The following is a 19,596-nucleotide window of genomic DNA, read 5'->3' as shown; positions in this document are numbered from 1 at the left end:
ACTAACTGGAATAGCATTGTTATGAGGTGTGTAATGTATTTTTTAAAGTCTTTGTGGGGCGCCTGGGTGGCGCAGTCAGTTAAGCGTCCGACTTCAGCCAGGTCACGATCTCGCGGTCCGTGAGTTCGAGCCCCGCGTCGGGCTCTGGGCTGATGGCTCAGAGCCTGGAGCCTGTTTCCGATTCTGTGTCTCCCTCTCTCTCTGCCCCTCCCCCGTTCATGCTCTGTCTCTCTCTGTCCCAAAAATAAATAAACGTTGAAAAAAAAAATTAAAAAAAAAAAATAAAGTCTTTGTAATGAATCAAGACCACTACTAAGGAATACCTCACTTCGTTCATAATGTTTCAAAATAGGGACTTCAAGTTGGTCATTCAGACTGTAAGTAAGTCATATACTTAATTTTTTTCAAGCTGAGACCATTTTCCTAAATCAAGATTTGGAGGAAAAGAATGAAAATCAGGAGAATGATGATGAGGAAGAAGAAAAATTGTTTTGGTTGGAAGCCTGTTACAAAGCGTTGACGTGGCATAGAAAGAACAAGCACGTGCAGGTCAGACACTTTTGTAAATATTATAGTTACTCAGAATTGTGCTTGTTCAATAATTTATATTTTGACAGGTTTCTTTTTTCTCCCCTGATCCAGGAAGCTGCATGCTGGGCCCTAAACAATCTCCTCATGTACCAAAACAGTCTCCATGAGAAGATCGGAGATGAAGATGGCCAGTCAGTAGTTTTGATTTTACATGATAGAGAATTGCAGTTACATTTTTAATCAATCCATATAAAATACCGTAATTGTAACTTTTATTTTTAGAAATATTTTTGATGTAGGCATATATGTTTCAAGTGTTGCCACAAAATAGTGGTGCATCCATAATATTTTGATCCTAGTGTGATTGAGAATTATTACCCAGCGATTTGGAATCAAGCATCATTCAGAAATTATGGGTCATCGAGAAAGAACCTTTCAGTTTTCTAGCTGATCATTAAAAATGCTGTATTAATTAATCTCAGGTGACAGAGATTGCAGAGCCATCTGTGACCTTCTCTGTTGCAGTGACTAGCCAGCAGGTTGTCGATATCAGGAGTTCAGTGTGGTCAGAAGCCTCCAAATTGATTGCCTACTTGATGTTGCAGTGTTGATGTGTCTTCTCTTTAGAGGCTTATTTGTAGCTGTCAGCTCTGGAGGAGGCTTTCTATGGGAGTGCCATTCAAGCCTCCTAAGAGCAGCCCTCTCTCTCAAAGATACAAACTGTAAACAGAAGTTTGGTGTGTATCAGAGTTGTTTCATGGCCGCAAGGCTCTGTGCTTTATGGCAATGCTTATACGTGTGATGTTTGCCCTGGGTATGCTGCTGCTTTAAGAACTTTTGAATGACTTTTCTTGGAAACTTAAGTAGTGATAGCGTACATCTCAAATCCTGAAAACCTGGATGCATATGAGTCCGTTGCCCGTCAGGAGAGAATTAATGACACAAATGCTATTTAATTATATATCTCCATTTTAAAAGGCAACAGTAATACTTTAGAAAACTGTATGTTAAACCAGCATCCTAATCCACTTTGAGCAATCTTTTTAAGATTAAGTTCTTGTTGCAGTTTATAAATTTCAGCTCATAGCACACTGATTTCCTTAATATCCATAGTAAACCTTTAAAATATATTATTAAAAGAATATATATTATGCTCTACACTTTTAAAATTCATGCTGTTTCTTTATGATTTTTATTTTTTTCTTGTTTCCATTCTTTTTCTCACTTTATCTTTTTACTCTTAACACCTCTTTATATATTTGCTGAATCTTTTCCCCCCTTTACTGCTTATCAACTTTGAAGGAACAGAGAAATACTAATTTATTAGTATGTAGTGGATTTGAACTACCTTTTAAATGTAAAAACTGTTTACCTGTAATTCACAAAGTGACTTGTTAAAGTGGAGGTGACATGAAATCCTGTTTAAAGGCCTTGTTTGTTGTTAGAGTAGATAATGATAAGGGAATATTTGAACTAATTATTCAAAAGGTTCCCATTAATAATGTGATTGAATTTGTGAAAGGTTCCCAGCTCATAGGGAAGTGATGCTCTCCATGCTGATGCATTCTTCATCAAAAGAAGTCTTCCAGGCCTCTGCAAATGCGTTGTCCACTCTGTTAGAACAAAATGGTAAGGAGGAGTACATCATTTTTGAATAAAAGGAAATGCATTTTGTATTGTTTTAAACTTGTAAAGATAATACATTATAAAAAATTCACATAAGTAGATATTTACCTGATATGTAGATGTATTGATATATAGGTAAAAAGATAAAGAAAATAAACATTTTGATTTTTTTCCTGAATTTCTATGTGTGTAGTCACACATAACATGTATTGTATATATGTACAACATACATATATACAGTATGTACAATATATAGTATATTTTCTATGTTTGCAGAAATGGGATAATATTAATACTTTTATAAGCAGGTTGTATATGTTTTCTTTTTTGTGTTGATAAATGTAAAATTTTGTATTATCATTTTTCTTTTTTTAATTTTTTTTCAACGTTTATTTATTTTTGGGACAGAGAGAGACAGAGCGTGAACAGGGGAGGGGCAGAGAGAGAGAGGGAGACACAGAATCGGAAACAGGCTCCAGGCTCTGAGCCATCAGCCCAGAGCCCGACGTGGGGCTCGAACCCACGGACCGCGAGATCGTGACCTGGCTGAAGTCAGATGCTCAACCGACTGTGCCACCCAGGCGCCCCTGTATTATCATTTTTAATAGCAGTGTAGCTTCCCACATACACCTATACTCTATTTTATGAACCATTTTCTCATTGATAGACTTTTACTTTGTGTTGAGTGGGATTTTTTTTTGGGGGTACCTATAATAAACATCAAATGGTCACTTTTTTCCATTTTCTTTCATGTACTGTTACTGTTATTTTTTTTTTTTTTAAAGAAAACTTTCTAGATAATGCAATGCATAGACAGGTAGTCACCATGGTAAAATCTGTTAAAATTGTCCTTTACATGTAAGCGTTCTGTTATTAGGGAGAGAAAAATGGCTGTAATACCTTTGGAAAGACTCTGAGGTTTAAAATTGAGGCTCTGGATGTTCAGATTCCAGGCTCCCATGAACAGGAAATCCTGCCAGAAAATCTTGGGAGAAAACTCATCATAAAGGCATTTGGACTTGGCAGCTCTTTCAGAATATTTTTAGAGGGAGCAAAATAGAGAAAAACACTGAAAGCCCGAACCAGAGACCAGTGTTTGCACCACCTGTTAGTAGAGAACTTCCATAGAAGTGAAGGGAATCAACAAACCAGTCCATGAATGTTTCTCAATGCTGTTATTTAAGTCGAATCAAGAGGAAAATAATTTATTCTTCCCTTTCCTTCTTTCTCACTTTACCTCTCAGGTGGCATTTTATTTATTTATTTATTTATTTATTTATTTATTTATTTATTTATTTTTAAATGTTTGTTTTTATTTTTGAGAGAGAGAGAGCGAGAGAGCGGGAGAGGGTCAGAGAGGGAGACCCAGAATCCAAAATAGGCTCCAGGCTCTGCGCTTGTCAGCACAGAGACTGATGCAGGGCTTGAACCCACAAACTGTGAGATCATGACCTGGGCCTAAGTCAGATGCTTAACAGACTGAGCCACCCAGGTGCCCCTCAGGTGGCACCTTAATAAAAAAACTTGAGCTGGGAAGAGCCCTCACAGACAGATAGGGGTTGCCCTCTGGGATAGTAAGTCAGAGCAGGAGTGTTAGGAAAGGGAATTGCTGCCCTTAAATCTCCCATCTTCTACTGTGCAGAGACCTGGATTGGGATCTCCCTCCTGAAAATGAGGACCAGAGCCTCACTTGGTTGCTTTTGTGTGGCACATCGAGGAGAGGAGAGTAACCTTGGCCATATACAAATGTGCTGGTGCTGTTGTTCTTTGCCCTGTGGAAATCTTTGATATGCCAACAAAACGACCAGTGTCTGAGGATTAGTTACATGGGGAGTCAGCCTTGATTTTGATCAGAATCAGTGCCCTGCTCTTCCTTGTTCCTTACTTCTTTGTTCTTGGCCACCTGCTAGGTAAACTGTACTCAGATCCCTTGTATTATTCTTGGAGTTCTGCCTTAGGAGAGTATTAAGACCTTGAGCAGCTTGGTCACCAACCTCTGTGGGCAACTTCTCATTGAAAGACACTTGGAAACATGGAGTATGCAGGGTTGGAATGGGTTTTCTTGAACAACAACAGGACTGGCAGGCAGAACTGGTTTCTGCCATGACGTTACCCAGGCCAAAGCTTGAACATCTTGTGTGACATTTCCCTCAATTAATTAATTATCTACTTAATGAATTAAGTTAATATTTATTGAGCTCCTGCTAGACAGTGACCTAGGCATTTGGATTATCATATAAATAGGATACTCCCAGGTTCAGGGAGCTTCAACTCTAGTGGGGAAGACAGATAATAAGATCAAATAACATATGTGTGAGGTAGCTACGAAAGAAGAAAATGAATCAGAGAAGAAGGATGTGTGTGAGGGGTCAGAGGAGTTAAAATGGTGGCGAGGCAGCCAGGGAGAAAGGTGAATATTGGATAAAGAGCTGCAGGAAGTTACATATTATTATTGGCCTTTTAAAGCAGATAATTTATTACTAAAATGGAGCAGAAGAGGTCAGGACTTGATGCAGATATAAGGTAAAGGAGATAAGGTGTCTAAAATGTTCTGTGAACTCTGAAATCACCGCATGATGTAATTTCTCTTAGGTCCAGTGTTTGATGAAATTTCTGTTCTCAATTTTTAAGTCAAAGGTTAGGTGAATGTCTAGGACAGTATGGTGCCTGGACCAGTAACATCTCCAGGAAACTTGTTAAAAATGTAAATTCTAGGGCCCTGTTCAGACCTGCTGAATCACAACCTCTGGGGTTAGACCCAGCAATCTGTTTTTCAGCAAGCCTTCTGAGTGATTCCAAGTTTCTCTGCAGTGCGAGCACTTCTGGTGTAGAGGGACTTCCATCTTTTAAAAGTATCCTCTTGGTTAGAAGTTAGCCACTTTAGGAGGGGTTATTGAACCTTCTGACATGACCAAGCAAAATAACCCAACTTATCATATTTTAGTGTGTGTTATTCTGGGTGTCTTTAAAAGGTATGAATTTTTCAGATTTTGGCAGTATTGTAGAATGTGTATATCAATTCCACTTATTTCTGACTTTTCCCGATTTTCTATCATTTCTTCCTTTCCCAATTTGAGGTTGATAACTCATTTTCAAAATACAGATCTTTCTTGACTTATGGTGATGGGGTTTTGTCCAATAAACCTGTCATAAGTAGAAAATGTTGAAAGTTGAAAATGCATTTAATACACCTAACCTACTGATCGTTACAGTTTAGCTTTGCTGAACTGAAATGTGCTCAGAAGACTTATGTTGGCCTGTAGTTGGGCAAAATCATCTAACGTGAAGCCTGCTTTATAACAAAGTGTTGAATGTTTCACGTAATTTACTGAATGCTGTACTGAAAGTGAAAAACAGGATGAGAGGTAGAGTGTAAGTGCATCGGTTGTTTACTCTTGTTATTTTGTGGCTTGCGGCCACTCCCCAGCATAAAGAAAGAGTATTGTACTCTGCCTGAGAAAAGATCAAAATTCAAAATTTGAAGTATGGATTCTACTAAACGTGTATCACTTTCACACCATCACAAAGGTCGAAAAATCGTTGGTTGAGCCATCTGAAGTCGGGACCCTCTGTGGTACTTAATCTAAGTTTCATTTCCTGCCACTTTCAGAGTGTTGACCTGCAGTGTGTAATGTTGGAATGATATTTATACAGAGTCTTCAAGACAGTTTATACTTAAATAGACAGTATAAGATAATGTGCATTTAGTGAAGGAAGTTTATAACAAAGAAAAATTATTCTGTAGTCATTATTGCTGGGATATAGTTATCTTCCCACATAGAGTATAAAATCAGTTGTAAAGCATATTTATTAAGCTTTGGCATTGTGAAATTATGTAATAATTTTGTCAGTGCTTTCCGTCCCTTTGCACGTGATGGTGTACCTATAAATAATGTTTGTACAGTTCGCTGGGATGAATGGAGAAGGTAGCTCAAGGCTGAAGGCAGCCTGACATGGTTCCAGCCCCTGTCCCACCCTACTCCCCCTGCCCCCGCAAGGTTTGAGTGGATGGTCAGTACCTGCATGCACCTATAACTTATTCCCAGCTCACTAGTGTCTAACGTGCCTAGTAAGTCTGTGTAAGTGCGGTTATTTTGTGACACTGTTATAAATATTAGAATGAAATGTAACTTTCATTCTTATTTTGGAGGGCATTATTTTAAAATATTTTCCTGCAAAAACACTCCTTTCACATGGATAGGATTATGTTGGAACCAGTCTTGTCTATGAATAAAACCTTAAAAATCAAAACCTCAACTGAAATTGTGAATAAGTGTGAAAAATTGAAAATGGTGCACATTTGAAAGATAAACATTAATGATCTTTAAGTTGCAATGAAATATAAATTCTACATGTACTTTTCTGTGAATTTGGACTATCTTAGCATTTTGTGTCTACTGCAGAATTATGAAAGTGTGCTTTTATTTCTATGAGTAACGTTAAAAACATTTTATAGTTAATTTCAGAAAAATCCTCTTGTCAAAAGGAATATACCTGAATGTATTGGAGTTAATGCAGAAGCATATACATTCTCCTGAGGTTGCAGAAAGCGGCTGTAAAATGCTAAATCATCTTTTTGAAGGAAGGTAATACAGATTCATGAACTTATGCAGAATATATAAGGTTGGGCCAGGAATATATCAATGTTTCAAGCATATTTCTAAGAGTTAAAAGAAAAACATAAGACATTTGCAGATTGAAACATTGTGGAATATACTCTTATATCACCAATACTGTAGACTTCTTTTATCTGACTGTGGAAAGGGATGGCAGAGATTGTAGAAACACGTTGAATTGGCTTTTGTACTTTGTGCTTGGTGCTGACCACATTTTGGAAAATAGCAGTTGTACAATCAGTTTTTCAAATTATTGTGTATGAAAGGCATGAGATAAAATCAGAATATGGCTTCTGTTTTTTTCACAACAAATATTTATTGCGATTCTTTCATTTGAATTAACCTGGTCTTCTCTTCCTGCTCTCATTCCTTAGCTGGGAAGTCCAAAGATGTTAAGATTCCATGGCTGGTTAGAGGCACAACAGGACCAGATCTGGGGGTGGACGATAGGGCAGGGTTGGGGGGTAGAGTGGTGAGTGGGGGGCTTAAGAAAAACCTGTTTAAAAGGCTAAAACTGAATTATGTACAGAAGGTGCCTACTGCAGGATACACTCAGTGCCTTTTTGCATTTTATTAGGCCAAAGAATGTGAAGTAACTTTGGCCTAGTCTGTGTGAATCTCAAACAAAAAAATAAGCTCTCTAGGAAACTGTAATGTGTAAAAGAAAAAATAATTAGCACAAATGTTGCAGTAGAAAATGATTATTTTGTCCTGGCTTTCCCACTAATTTGAGCCAGCCATTTGATGTCTAAACATCAGGTTCCTCTTTGGTAAAGAGGGATAAATAGTAATAATCTCATCAGTTGTAAGTTTATAACGTAAATATTAAATCACTTACTTCTTACAAAGTTAAGATAATGCCTATACATTGTAAGCACTCAATAAATCACAGCTATTATTATTAATACTGTTATTAAATATGAATAAATGAAATGCAAATAGCATGGTAAAATGTATGTAGCACATTGGTAGGCTTTTAAGGAATAAGGTTATGTTGTTTTTAACATCCATCCAGCTAATTTATTTATGTTTATATGTATCATATCTTTGAGTCATATTTCTTTTATTTAAATGCTGCTATTGAATATTTAAATGCAAAGTTGATCTCCAATGATGATTTTTATGGTCCCGGAAGTGTGCAAACCTTTATAAATGAGACAAAGCACCATGGAATAATCTACCCTTTAAGATTCTGTAGTTTATGTGCAATTAATGCTTCTGGCTGTTTCCTCATAGGTAAAATATACAGTTTTAGTCCTGGGGATTCAAAGTAACTATGACAGTGGGCATGCCACTAAAAAACCCACTGTCTAGTTGCGGAGACTGATGTGTAAAGAGACAGTTACAATAAATACTGTGTGATAATGCAGTGGCAGGGATGAGTTAGGGCACAGTGGTTAGAGGAGAGTGAATGAAGTGGGGTGACCAAACAAGAGAAGCTTACCGTGACCACAGAACCACACGAAGTGAGGGCTTGGTTGGAATAATGCACAGGTTTCAGTTAACATGGCACTGTGCAAAGCAAGGCCTGCCTGTTTTACAGTTTGTAGTACCTACTGAAATCTAATCCAGTGGCATTTCTTCGTATGGAAGAGAAAGAATAGCCAAAATACCTTAGAGAAACTTAAGACTTCAACGCAAATGAAACTAATTAAGAATACCATACAGCGAGTCCAGTGGTGTTAATTTGGAAGAGGCGGGTTGGTATGCTCTAAAGATCCCTGACCTTGGAGCTCAGACAGTTTTTGTGTTCCAGTCCTGGCTCTGTCACATTCTGGTTATAGGACCTTGATACGTCACCTCTGTCAGCCTAAGCTCTTCATCTGGAAAATGCAGATAATAACACCTGCTTTTTCAGGGTTGTTGCCAGTGACCCATGTGCAGATCAGAAAGGAGATGTGTCTTGTGAAACTAAATAAAAGAATGCCCAGGTTATTAGGAACTCCACTTCTTGAGGTCAGGGTTTAATTAAATAATAATTAAAATAGGTGTGCTCATATTACTGAATGCAAATGCATTTCCATGTCGCCTTTTCTGGTAAAATACAATGGTTTTGTTTTCCTGTACTTATTTCAACTGGGTGTTTGTACAATGGAATAAGGTTGTACTTTTAATAAGCGTTTCAATCTTATATTTCCAGTAATGCTTCCATGGATACAATGGTAGTAGTGGCCCCCAAAATAATAACAGTTATGAGATATCATGAGGCATCATTATCAGTGCAGCTGGAGGCACTTCGAGCTATTTTACATTTTATAGTTCCAGGTAAGTCACATAATGGATATGGGAAGAGATGGCAATTTCAATGGATTTTTTTGACTTTTTCTGAAATACCAACTTTCTAGGCAAAAATGAAAGGACCAGCTTTTCCCAACCAAAAGCAAATCTTCCCACTAATCTAAACGTAAAAAGAGAGGAAAAATGGTGATGTGGAAGGGTCAGATTAATTTATAAGAAAATTGGATAATTTATTTATACAAGCAATCACTCTAATATAAAGTATAGAGCTTTGCTTCCAAGGAGAGTGTCAACCTCTGATAATTTTTTCTATTTCTGTTGCCATCCAAGTTTTGTTTTGCTTCTTGTCTGAACTATAAACATAGCAAACTAATTTTCACACTTTCTCTTTTGCCTCTTTCCGGTCCTTCTTTTACTCTGTGGTTGAATGAATCTTACTCAAATATAACCCTGTGGCTTTTATTTATTAACCTCAGTAGCTTCTGTTCTCTCCCCTTTACCCCCTGCTTACATCTGTTGTGACCTCACTTGTCCTTCCAAGCCTGTTTATTTTGTATTTATTTATTTTAATTTATTTTATGTTTTATATTTGAGAGAGAGAGAGAGAGATAGACAGAATGTGAGCAGGGGAGGGGCAGAGAGATGGAGACAGAATCTGAAGCAGGCTCCAGGCTCCAAGCTGTCAGCACAGAACCCGACACAGGGCTTGAACTCACGAATGGTGAGATCATGACCTGAGCCAAAGTCAGACACTTAACTGACTGAGCCACCCAGGCACCCCCAAAGCCCATTTAAAACAACTGCTCCTCCATTCATTCCGTATATATTTATTAAGAACCTCCTTTGTTCTAAATATTGTGATGGCTGCCCAATGATGAAAAATGAATGAAGAAGGCATTACGGTACTATTATTGGAGCTTAGAGGTAGATGGATATGTAAATAGATAATTACCAGACAGTATGAGCAGAGCTGTTACTGCCATAGTATAAAAGGCTGTGAGAATATTGGTGGAGGCACAAGTAATTTAATCAAAGGAGTAGGTCAAGATTGAGATATTTGAAGTTGAAGGGTGTGTGAAGCTGACCAGGTAGGAAGGTTGGGCAGGACCCTTCAGGCAGAAGGACAGAGTGCACATGGTCTTGGGTGAGTAAGGTGTGAGGAGATCAGTGCCTGTGGATGAATGTGGAAGGACTGGCGGAGGCCTGAGGTTAAGGGCCTGACCACAGCACTGAGCAAGTGTGTGGCTTTTTTGAACAGAAGTCAGTTCAGATTTATTAAAGGTGTTCAAAAACTTTAGTGTCATGAACAAGTCTGCAGTTTATAGTGAAAGTGCTGTGCTGTGGAGGATGATTGGCAGGGAGAAAGCCTCCTCCAGGGAGATTGCATTGGAGGCCATGATGGTCAGGTGAGACATGGTGGGGGCCCAGCGATGGAAGCAGGGGAGACGGTGGATCTGAGAGACAGTGAGGACATACGTTTGATAGGACTTTCTGACTGCTGAATGTCGGGGATGTAATTACTTTTTGTTGCTCTGTAAAATTCCTATTCTTTTACAGCCCAGGTTTTTTTTTTTTTTTTTTTTTTTGTATGCACTGTTTTTAAAAGAAATCCTCATAAATCTACCACTATCTTTAATCATAATCGTATTTTATGTTTCTAAGAATAAAAGCATACTCGGTACAAGAATATACATTTTTTCAAGGAGGGGGCATTCTTCAGTCATCGTCATTGTTGGTGTTTTTAATCCCCTGGCATATTGAACTAAAATAGCTGTTCAATTAGTAGATTTTGAATTGAATCATGATGTGCTATTCATAGTTGTCATGCAACTTTTAAGGTATAATTTAACAGACATAATTTTGCTTGAAAATATTATTACAATTTTTTTTGAACTTTGTAGATTGTAAAAAACAAAACAAAACAGAACCATTTTGATCATCCTTAAAGGTGCCAGCCTTAATCTTTTAAATTTTAAAGGTAAGCAGAAGACTTTCAGAACCAAATCTGTTAGTTAATAAAATAATATTCTTTTGGTTAAGAAACAAGTTTTGGGGGTGCCTTCAAGGCTGTCAGTTAAGTGTCCAACTTTCGCCTATGTCATGATCTTGCAGTCTGTGAGTTCGAGCCCCATGTCAGGCTCTGTGCTGACAGCTCAGAGCCTGGAGCCTCCTTCAGATTCTGTGTCTCCCTCGCTCTCTGCCCCTCCCCCACTCACACCCTCTCTCTCTCTCTCTCTCTCTCTCTCTCTCTCTCTCTCTCTCTCAAAAATAAATAAATATTTAAAAAAATCATACTGAGGTCACCTGGGTGGCTCAGTTGGTTAACCGTCCGACTTCGGCTCAGGTCATGATCTTACAGTTCATGAGTTTGAGCCCCGCCTCAGGCTCTGTGCTGACAGCTCAGAGCCTGGACCCTGCTTCCATTCTGTGTCTCCCTCTCTCTCTGCCCTGCCCCACTCACACTCTATCTTTCTCTCTCTCAAAAATAAATAAACATTAAAACATTTTTTGAAGATAATTTTTTTATTGTTTTTAGAATTGACTCTGAAGCCACATTGATAGCAATAATCATTAGATATGTGAACTTATGTATTTAAAAGGTCAATTAAGTGATTTTCTTATAATGATGTTTAGATCTATTAATGGGTACCCTTGGAAATAATTTTATAATTTTAGGGTTGTATTTCATGTGTAGAAATACGTATTTGTTGACACATTTATAAACATATCATTATATAAATACATTTCTTTATTGTTATCTATTTTATTCTATGCTCCCATACCGTATTACTATACCATACTACACCGTAATTTGCTATACTGTATTTAAACATTCTATGTATCAATGAGTTAACTATAGTATCAGTACCCCAGTAGTTTTGAGGTTGAATATGATTCTGGTTTGAGCATGTTAAGTTGAGGTAGGTGCCTATAATATCTCAGTTCATTTATTAACTAGCCCATATTCAGATTGTCTTAATTGTAACAAAGGTGTGTGTTATAGCAAATTTATATAATTCAGTGTCCAGTTCAGGCCCACATATTGCATATGGGCTGTTAGGTTTCTTAAACTTCTTTCAATGTAGTAGTTTTCAATTTTTCCTCTTTTTTGGAACAATAAGTTACTGAAGTGATTGACCTGGTAGCTTTGTAAGATTTGTTTTTTTAATGTTTACTTATTTTTGAGAGAAAGAGAGGCAGAGCACGAGCAGGGGAGGGCAGAGAAAGAGAGGGAGACACAGAATCCGAAGCAGGCTCCAGGCTCTGAGCTGTCAGCACAGAGCCTGGGGTGGGGCTCAAACTCACACACCACAAGATCATGGATGCTTAACTGACTGAGCCACCCAGGAGTCCCTCCAGTTTCTTCATTTTTTAAGATGAAGTAAACTTCACTTTACTCTACCCAAACTCCTTATAGTTTCTACAAATCTTGGGCACCTGACTTCATTTCTTTTGGTCATTACTTCTTCTTTCCCTTTTATTATTTGCACATACCTCTATTTTGTTAACCACTATAATAGTTTATTTACATATGTGTTCTAAAGCTAAGCATTGGGCTCGAGAAAGGCAGAAACTAGGTCTTCCTGTTCTATTTCAGCTACTAACACAAACCAGGATGAGAGTAGACCTTCAACTGTCTCTTTGAATGAAATAGTAGAAAGCATATGTGCAAAAACAGAACTTTTAGCAACTTTACCTATTACCCTTCAGAGGTACAAGATCAGAGTTGATATAATTTCTCTCTTCATTTTATTTTTTTATCAATGTGGACTGAGCTTAAAATGGAAGTCTAAATGTTTTTTTTTTTTTACATTTTTTAATGTTTATTTATTTCTGAGACACAGAATGTGAGCGGGGGAGGGACAGAGAAAGAATCCGAAGCAGGCTCCAGGCTCTGAGCTGTCAGCACAGAGCCCAGCACAGAGCTTGAACCCACAAACCACGAGATCATGACCTGAGCCAAAGTCAGATGCTCATTGGACTGAGCCACCCAGGTGCCTGACTCTGTAGCTTTAATAAAATGATAAGACAGCTATTTTAATAAAATATTGCGTTGGTTATTTTTCTTGACTTGGTGTCAGATCTAGAAGGAATAATGTAAAATTCTTTAAGAAAGGACTTATGCAAATTGGGAATTATATAGAGGAAGGTGATTATGAGTATAAAACCACATCTGAAAGAACATTAAGAGAAACTGAATTTGTTTAATCAGGAGATGGCTTAGGATGCTATGAAAACTGTAAAACACCCCATTCATTTGTAGTTAGTAACAGTATGCTGAAAAACATGAAGAATTAAAATGTGTCAGGCATTGTTCGAAGTGCTTGATGTGTATGAATTTTTAAAATTCTCATAGCAACCCATGAGGCAGATACCTGTTTTTGTGTGTGTGCCATTGTACAGATGATGAAACAAGCATGAGAAGTAGAGATTTTAAGGTCACAACTTGTATAATGGAGTCAGGTATTCAACCTATGCAGCCTGACTCCTGAGTAGGCACTTTTATATATACATTTGTGCAACAAGCATACATTGAATAACGGATCTAAAACACTATGCTTGGAACTCTTGGTGATCTGGAGATGATTAGGTTATGGATCCTGCCCTCAAAATTTTGCAGTATGTACAATTTAAAGGACTGTTACATGGAGAGGAAATTATATCCTTTATGGATAGTAGAAACTCAAGTGATATAACAAAGACCAGAGATGAAATTTATGGTAATGTTCATTTGGTCTTAATGTAAGAAGGATGTTTATTAAGACTTATTACATGTGATAAAGTTTTTATTACTCAACAGGCCTCCTCTTAGTGGTTACATCTGCTTGCGATGTAATCGGCCGTTTCAGAAATTAACGTGGGCTTGGTTACTGAAAATAAGGCAGAGAGAGTTTAAGCGACTTGCCTAAGGTCATACAGCTGTAGTGAATGTCTGAACCTGTCTGAATATATTCTAAAATGAGGACTGAAAGCTCCAGGAGGGTGGAGATCCACCCAGCCTTTGTTATTCATTGTGTTATTCCCAACATGTAGCAACAGCTCTGGCATGTAGTTAGCATTTAAGTTTTTTTTTGTTGTTGTTAGGTAAATGAAAAGCTATATATGCAGCCAGTTAATAGTTTGTGTTAATAAAAATAATTTAAAAAATATTTTTTAATGTTTATTTTTAAGAGAGAGAGAGTGAGCACAGGGGAGGGGTAGAGAGAGAGGGAGGCACAGAATTGAAAGCAGGCTCCAGGCTCCAGGCTATCAGCACAGAGCCTGAGGTGGAGCTGGAACTCAAGAAACACGAGATCACGACCTGGGCCGAAGTCTGACGCTTAACTGACTGAGCCACCCAGGTGCCCCTTGTTAATACAGATTATTAAAGTGAAAGATTATATAAAGAACTGCTTATTAATAATTATTTCTATAGGCATAGGTTTTGGAAACATCATCCATTCATAATAATTGTAGTATGTAGTATCAATTATGTAACCACTATTTTTTGACTTCTTATTTTTTAACAGTTTTAGGATAGTTTAATTACCATGTAGCTTAATAAGGAATATGTTTCCTGTGAGTAACTTAATACTATTATACAGCCTTTGAGGACTTTTAACAAAAGTACATGCTCTTTACCACCATAACGCTGAAACTGAAATCTTTTTTCTTTTCACTGTTGTTCCAGCTGTTCTTTTATGTCTGCATTTGATATCTGACCTTTTTATGTTGTAGCCCAAATAACTGAGCTTTTCTCAAGCTGTCCATTGTTGCATAAAAATCTTGTATGAATACAGAGTATTCATACAAAAAAAGTATTGTTTGCTCTAGAAAACCTGTCCAGGTAGTAGCTCTTGCTACTTTAAATTCAGTAAACACCCACACACGTTGCATCTATTTTACGTTCAATGATAAACTTTTTATAATTTCTGTAAAGATAAGGGTTATTTCTTTGATAAGGAACTATGCATTAGAAAATAGTACAACATGTGTATGTATTGTTAGGTTAATTATGATCACTTCTAGGAAGTGACAATCTGCTCAGCCTAAATCTTTATGAGAAACTTATTATTTATTTGTTTACTTATTTAGGCATGCCAGAAGAGTCCAAGGAAGATACAGAATATCAACATAAGCTACATATGGTTAAAAAACAGTGTTTCAGGAATGATATTCACAAACTGGTCCTAGCAGCGTTGAACAGGGTATGTACAATATAAGTTTTCTGCCTTTATACCATTCCCTGGACTGTGGGATTTGGAGAAATAGAAGGGCTGTTTCAGTTTCAGTTTTCCATCTTCTGTTTACTATGATAGTAGGAAGTTACGTGGGTGGAGATGTAAGATGCCAACAGGGATGCAAGGTGTGAAGAGATGTACCATTCCAGCTGAGGGGAGTGTACTATTGACCACACACGTGGACAGGTTCTTTAGATTGCTGGTAACATAAATCCACTCCAGTCTACTCAATCAGAGAGAACTAAAAGCTAGATGTTAAGCTAAGCCTCATGAGTGATGTCAGGAACTGTGGCTGCTGTTGTCTTTCTTTTGGGTCTTTTCTGGTCTGAAAGGTTCAGTCCATGAAGACACAGGGCACAACATTAAAAGCTTCTTCGATTGCCTGGGCTCACTTTCATTGCTCTCCTCAGAGATACCCTCTGAAATGGTTCGGTGTGCATTGTTTCTGCCCATTTTTAGATGTTTACATATCTATATGCATTTACATGTATTACATATATTTACATATCTATCTACATTTGCAATAATATAATTACTATAATCAACAATCATACTAAGTATGAAAAAAGCAGGGAATTAAATTTACATTGTGAAATGCAAAAGGAATTGATGGAATTAAGATGGTTTGGAGATTTAATGTAAGATGAATTGGTCTTTATAAAAGATACAAGAGTAAAGATGTAAAGAATGATTAGAGTTAATGTTTTCATGAGAGGAAGAGAGCAGTCAAGGTGATTAATGGAAATGATTCCTTGTGATTTAGTATACTTTGAAAAATGTCATAAATCAGAATAGCCTGTAGAGAGATCTCCTTTAACAATTCAATTTAAACTGAACTTTATAATGTAATTGTCTATGATATATTTGAGTCATTTGTACTGAAACCTTAGTATGATTTTTGAGTATAGCAATATAATGGCTTGAATTCAATTCCAGAAATATTTGATGAAAACAAGTATGTGGAAGGAACTGTGTTAGGCACTGGGAAGACAAAAATGAACATGATTTGTGCCCTTCTGTCTTGGATCTCACAGTTGGGTGAGGGGAATAACAACAACAGCCATGCGTAAACCACATGTTCTGCATTGGGACTTACGAACTATACTGGCTTTATGGACAATAGGCGTGTAGAGGAGGGGGTGGTTAATTTTATTCATGGTATATGTTGGTGAGAAGCAAGAGGTACCAGAACAACTTTACAGGTAACTGTAGCCCATCTTTTCTAAAGTTATTGACTATAAGTGTGATATAGTAGAAGGAGTCAGCGATCAGGAGACCCCACCCTGTCAGTAAATACCGTGATGCCAAGAAAAGCACTCAGCTCCCAGGTCTTCCTTTCTTTTGCTTGCTACTTCCAGAAGCAGTGGTTGAGAAGCCTACCACTGCCTCCCCTATGTGTTCCGCCATTTCAACAGCTGAGCAATGACAAGGCATCTCACTAAACAGCGACTGTCATTTGGAGGCAGGGAGTTAAGGTCAGGGGGAAATAGAAGTGACAGTGTTTTAGTTTTAAAAACCTCCCCTGTTTTTAATTCCTAAAAGTCATTCCCCTGATTCCTCACCACTTTTGAGGAAAAAAATACTCTAAAAGAGGAATATAAGTATTTCTTTAGCTCTAAAATTCTGTGATTGCCTGTCTCACTCTGAATAAATGTTATAAAGCATCAGAGATTTTAGGCCCAAATACTGCAGACACCTGAAACGAATCACCTTTAAAAGTAAGTCTATTCTTGGAAAGCAGAATTCCCAATTAGATAGAATTTGAGATTCAACTAAGGTTACAATGCAAAGACTATTAAGAGTATTTATTTACTTATTTGTTTTTATTTTTTTAATGTTTTAATGTTTTTATTTTTTTACTTTTGAGAAAGAGAGAGAGCAAGAGCAGGGGAGGGGCAGAGGGAGGGAGAGGGGGGCAGAGGATCCGAAGCAGGCTTTGCACTGACAGCAGAGAGCCCAGTGTGGGGCTGGAACCCATGAAGCAGGAGATCATGACCTGAGCTGAAGTTGGACACTTAACCGACTAAGCCACCCAGGCGCCCTGGAAAGTATTTATTAAAGTGATATGTTTGGATATATATAAAACTTCAGTAACATTCAGACTGAAGTTCAAATCTGTTGTTCAAATGCTTTATATTTGAACTCTTGAAAAAACAGTTTGGTTGGGTGTAAAATATTGGGGTTTATTTTCTTTAAAAACTTGTAGGCATTTCACTGTCTTTTAGTGCTGAATGTTTTAGGGGAAAAGTCTGAAACCAGCTTGATTTTTTTTTCTCACTTTAAAATGAGTGATATTTTCACCTGGATACCAAAGGATTCTTTTTCTTGAAATCCAGATATTTTATTATGTTGTATCTTAATTTTAGTCCTGGACTACGGTGTCTTCTTGTTAGCTATATATTCCATATTTTTATTTTTTCTGGGAAGTTTTCTTGAATTGCAGTTGACGTAGCTGGCAGCTAGGAAAGAGACTATTTTTGAACCAGGTGACCTGAGCTGGCTAGCTAGCTCATTGAGGAAACCATTTTAATTATTTATGTATTTTCTGAAAAACTTGGAAAATTGTGGGGCATAGGCAATAAGATGTTTCTGTTTAACATCTGTATGTGTCCTTCCACTGGCATTTCCCAAAATTTCATTCGGATAACATTGCTAAGTATAAACTAGTAAACTGATTTTAATTTCCATTTGAACAGCAATACATTATATCACTATTTTCAAGACAGAATATTTGATAACTGAAAGAAAAGTCTACTGTAGGCTTGTAAATATAAATATATACATGTAACATACTTTTATAAGTTTATTTGGTCGGGGGGGAGAGGCAGAGAGAGGGAGGGAGAGAAAGAGAGAATCCCAAGCAGGCTCTGGGCTGACAGTGTGGGGCTTGGTCTCACGAACTGTGAGATCATGACCTGAGCTGAAATCAAGAGTTGGAAGCCTAACTGAATGAGCCACTCAGGTGCCCCTGTATAAATATTTTCAAATTTATAAATCGGTCAGAAGTCAAATACCACTATTTTAAATTATCCAACAGTTTATCTGCGCTCCATCGTATGTAATAATGTGAAGCTGTCATTCTCTTTGCATGGACCAATCACAGGTTTCCTGATGTAAGGGAGTCGTTAGTCATCATCCAACTGTACCTGAAATAAATAGTTCAAGATTAGAGGAGTTTAAGGTAGCAGAACCAATAGTTGAGTAGAAACTTGTTAGAGGGATGGTATTAAGAACAAATATGTATGCTTTATAAATATCTTTTTGATTTAATTTTTAGCGTAAAAAAATAAGCCTATGATGCATTTTGAGGTTAGGACTGGCTACCTGATTTGTGGGGCCCAGAACAAAATGAAAATGCAGGACTCCTTGCTTAAAAACTAAGAATTTCAAGACGGTGGTAGAAGAGCATTATACCGAGTGTGGGGCCCTTGGAAGCACAGAGAACTATGGCTGCGCAGGTGCATACGCAGGAGGCTGGCCCTGCCTAGGAAGTAGGAACGGTGGTACTATTCATCACACAGAAAGTTCAGACAGTCTACAATCTAACATTTTCCTTTTTCTGCTTTCCTGATAAGTTAATAAACTTTTAGCTTTGAACATCCGAGTTTAAGATACTAGCGTCAAGCGTAGAGTAATGTGGGCTTAGAGCTTAAGAGACTTTAAACGTGTGCTCTGAGTTATCTGCTTAAAGGATTCCGAGTCTCAATTTTTTTCATCAATGACATAGGGCTAATCATGGTGTTTCTACATTATAGGGTTATTGTGAGGATTACATGGGTTAATATATAAGAAGCGCTTAAAAGGATCTCTGGCACATAGCGAGTGCTGCATAGATTTTGGCATTATTGTTGTGGTTGTTGCTATTGTTGTTACGGTGACATGAACCATGTTAGTGTACGAAGTCCCATCCATAAATAGAAGGGTTTTAAGAAAAGAACTTTGGACAAAGTTTGACATTGAAAGAAGAGATTGTAAAGGAGATGGGCAAATGAATGGTTTTAAAGTTTGAGAATAATTAGGGGTGTACCATGTCATGGAAATTAAGGGAGGAAAAAGCAGCAGTTTGGTTGTTAAAGGACTTTTTTCTTTGAATGTTTTTAATTCAGAGTGGTAAGGACAGAAGTCTGATTATATGAAATTAAGGGGTAGGGAGAATGTGGAGACAGTGGGCGTAGATGTTTCTATTAATAAGTTTAGAAATGGAGGAGAAATGGTAGCTTGATGGAAGGGAAGACCAATTAAGGGACATTCTGTCTCTTGTTAGAAGTTTTTCATCTATGAGGAGGGTGGTTAGCCCAAGGCCTGAACCGTGGCCATCACTCAGGGTTTGTTGCACAGAAAGTGAGTCATCTCATTTCATCCTC

General features: G+C 37.5%; 1 protein-coding gene across 2 annotated transcripts in view; it reads left to right on the top strand.

The window, feature by feature from the left end:
* The window catches only part of LRRK2 (leucine rich repeat kinase 2), a 138,936-nt gene that overhangs the window by 20,370 nt on the left and 98,970 nt on the right, over nucleotides 1-19,596 (top strand). For both annotated transcript variants that reach the window (XM_086713648.1, XM_086713649.1), the window contains 6 exons: nucleotides 410-549; nucleotides 643-722; nucleotides 2,054-2,160; nucleotides 6,614-6,743; nucleotides 8,914-9,038; nucleotides 15,087-15,199. In XM_086713648.1, coding sequence (XP_086569774.1) covers nucleotides 410-549; nucleotides 643-722; nucleotides 2,054-2,160; nucleotides 6,614-6,743; nucleotides 8,914-9,038; nucleotides 15,087-15,199 — 695 coding nt within the window. The remainder of the gene's footprint in view (nucleotides 1-409; nucleotides 550-642; nucleotides 723-2,053; nucleotides 2,161-6,613; nucleotides 6,744-8,913; nucleotides 9,039-15,086; nucleotides 15,200-19,596) is intronic.

This window comes from Puma concolor, chromosome B4 (assembly GCF_028749965.1).
Source record: "Puma concolor isolate L17-30 chromosome B4, mPumCon1.1.hap2, whole genome shotgun sequence".
NCBI lineage: Eukaryota > Metazoa > Chordata > Mammalia > Carnivora > Felidae > Puma > Puma concolor.
Note: the sequence above shows the minus strand (reverse complement) of the source record. Positions and strands in the feature narration are given on the sequence as shown.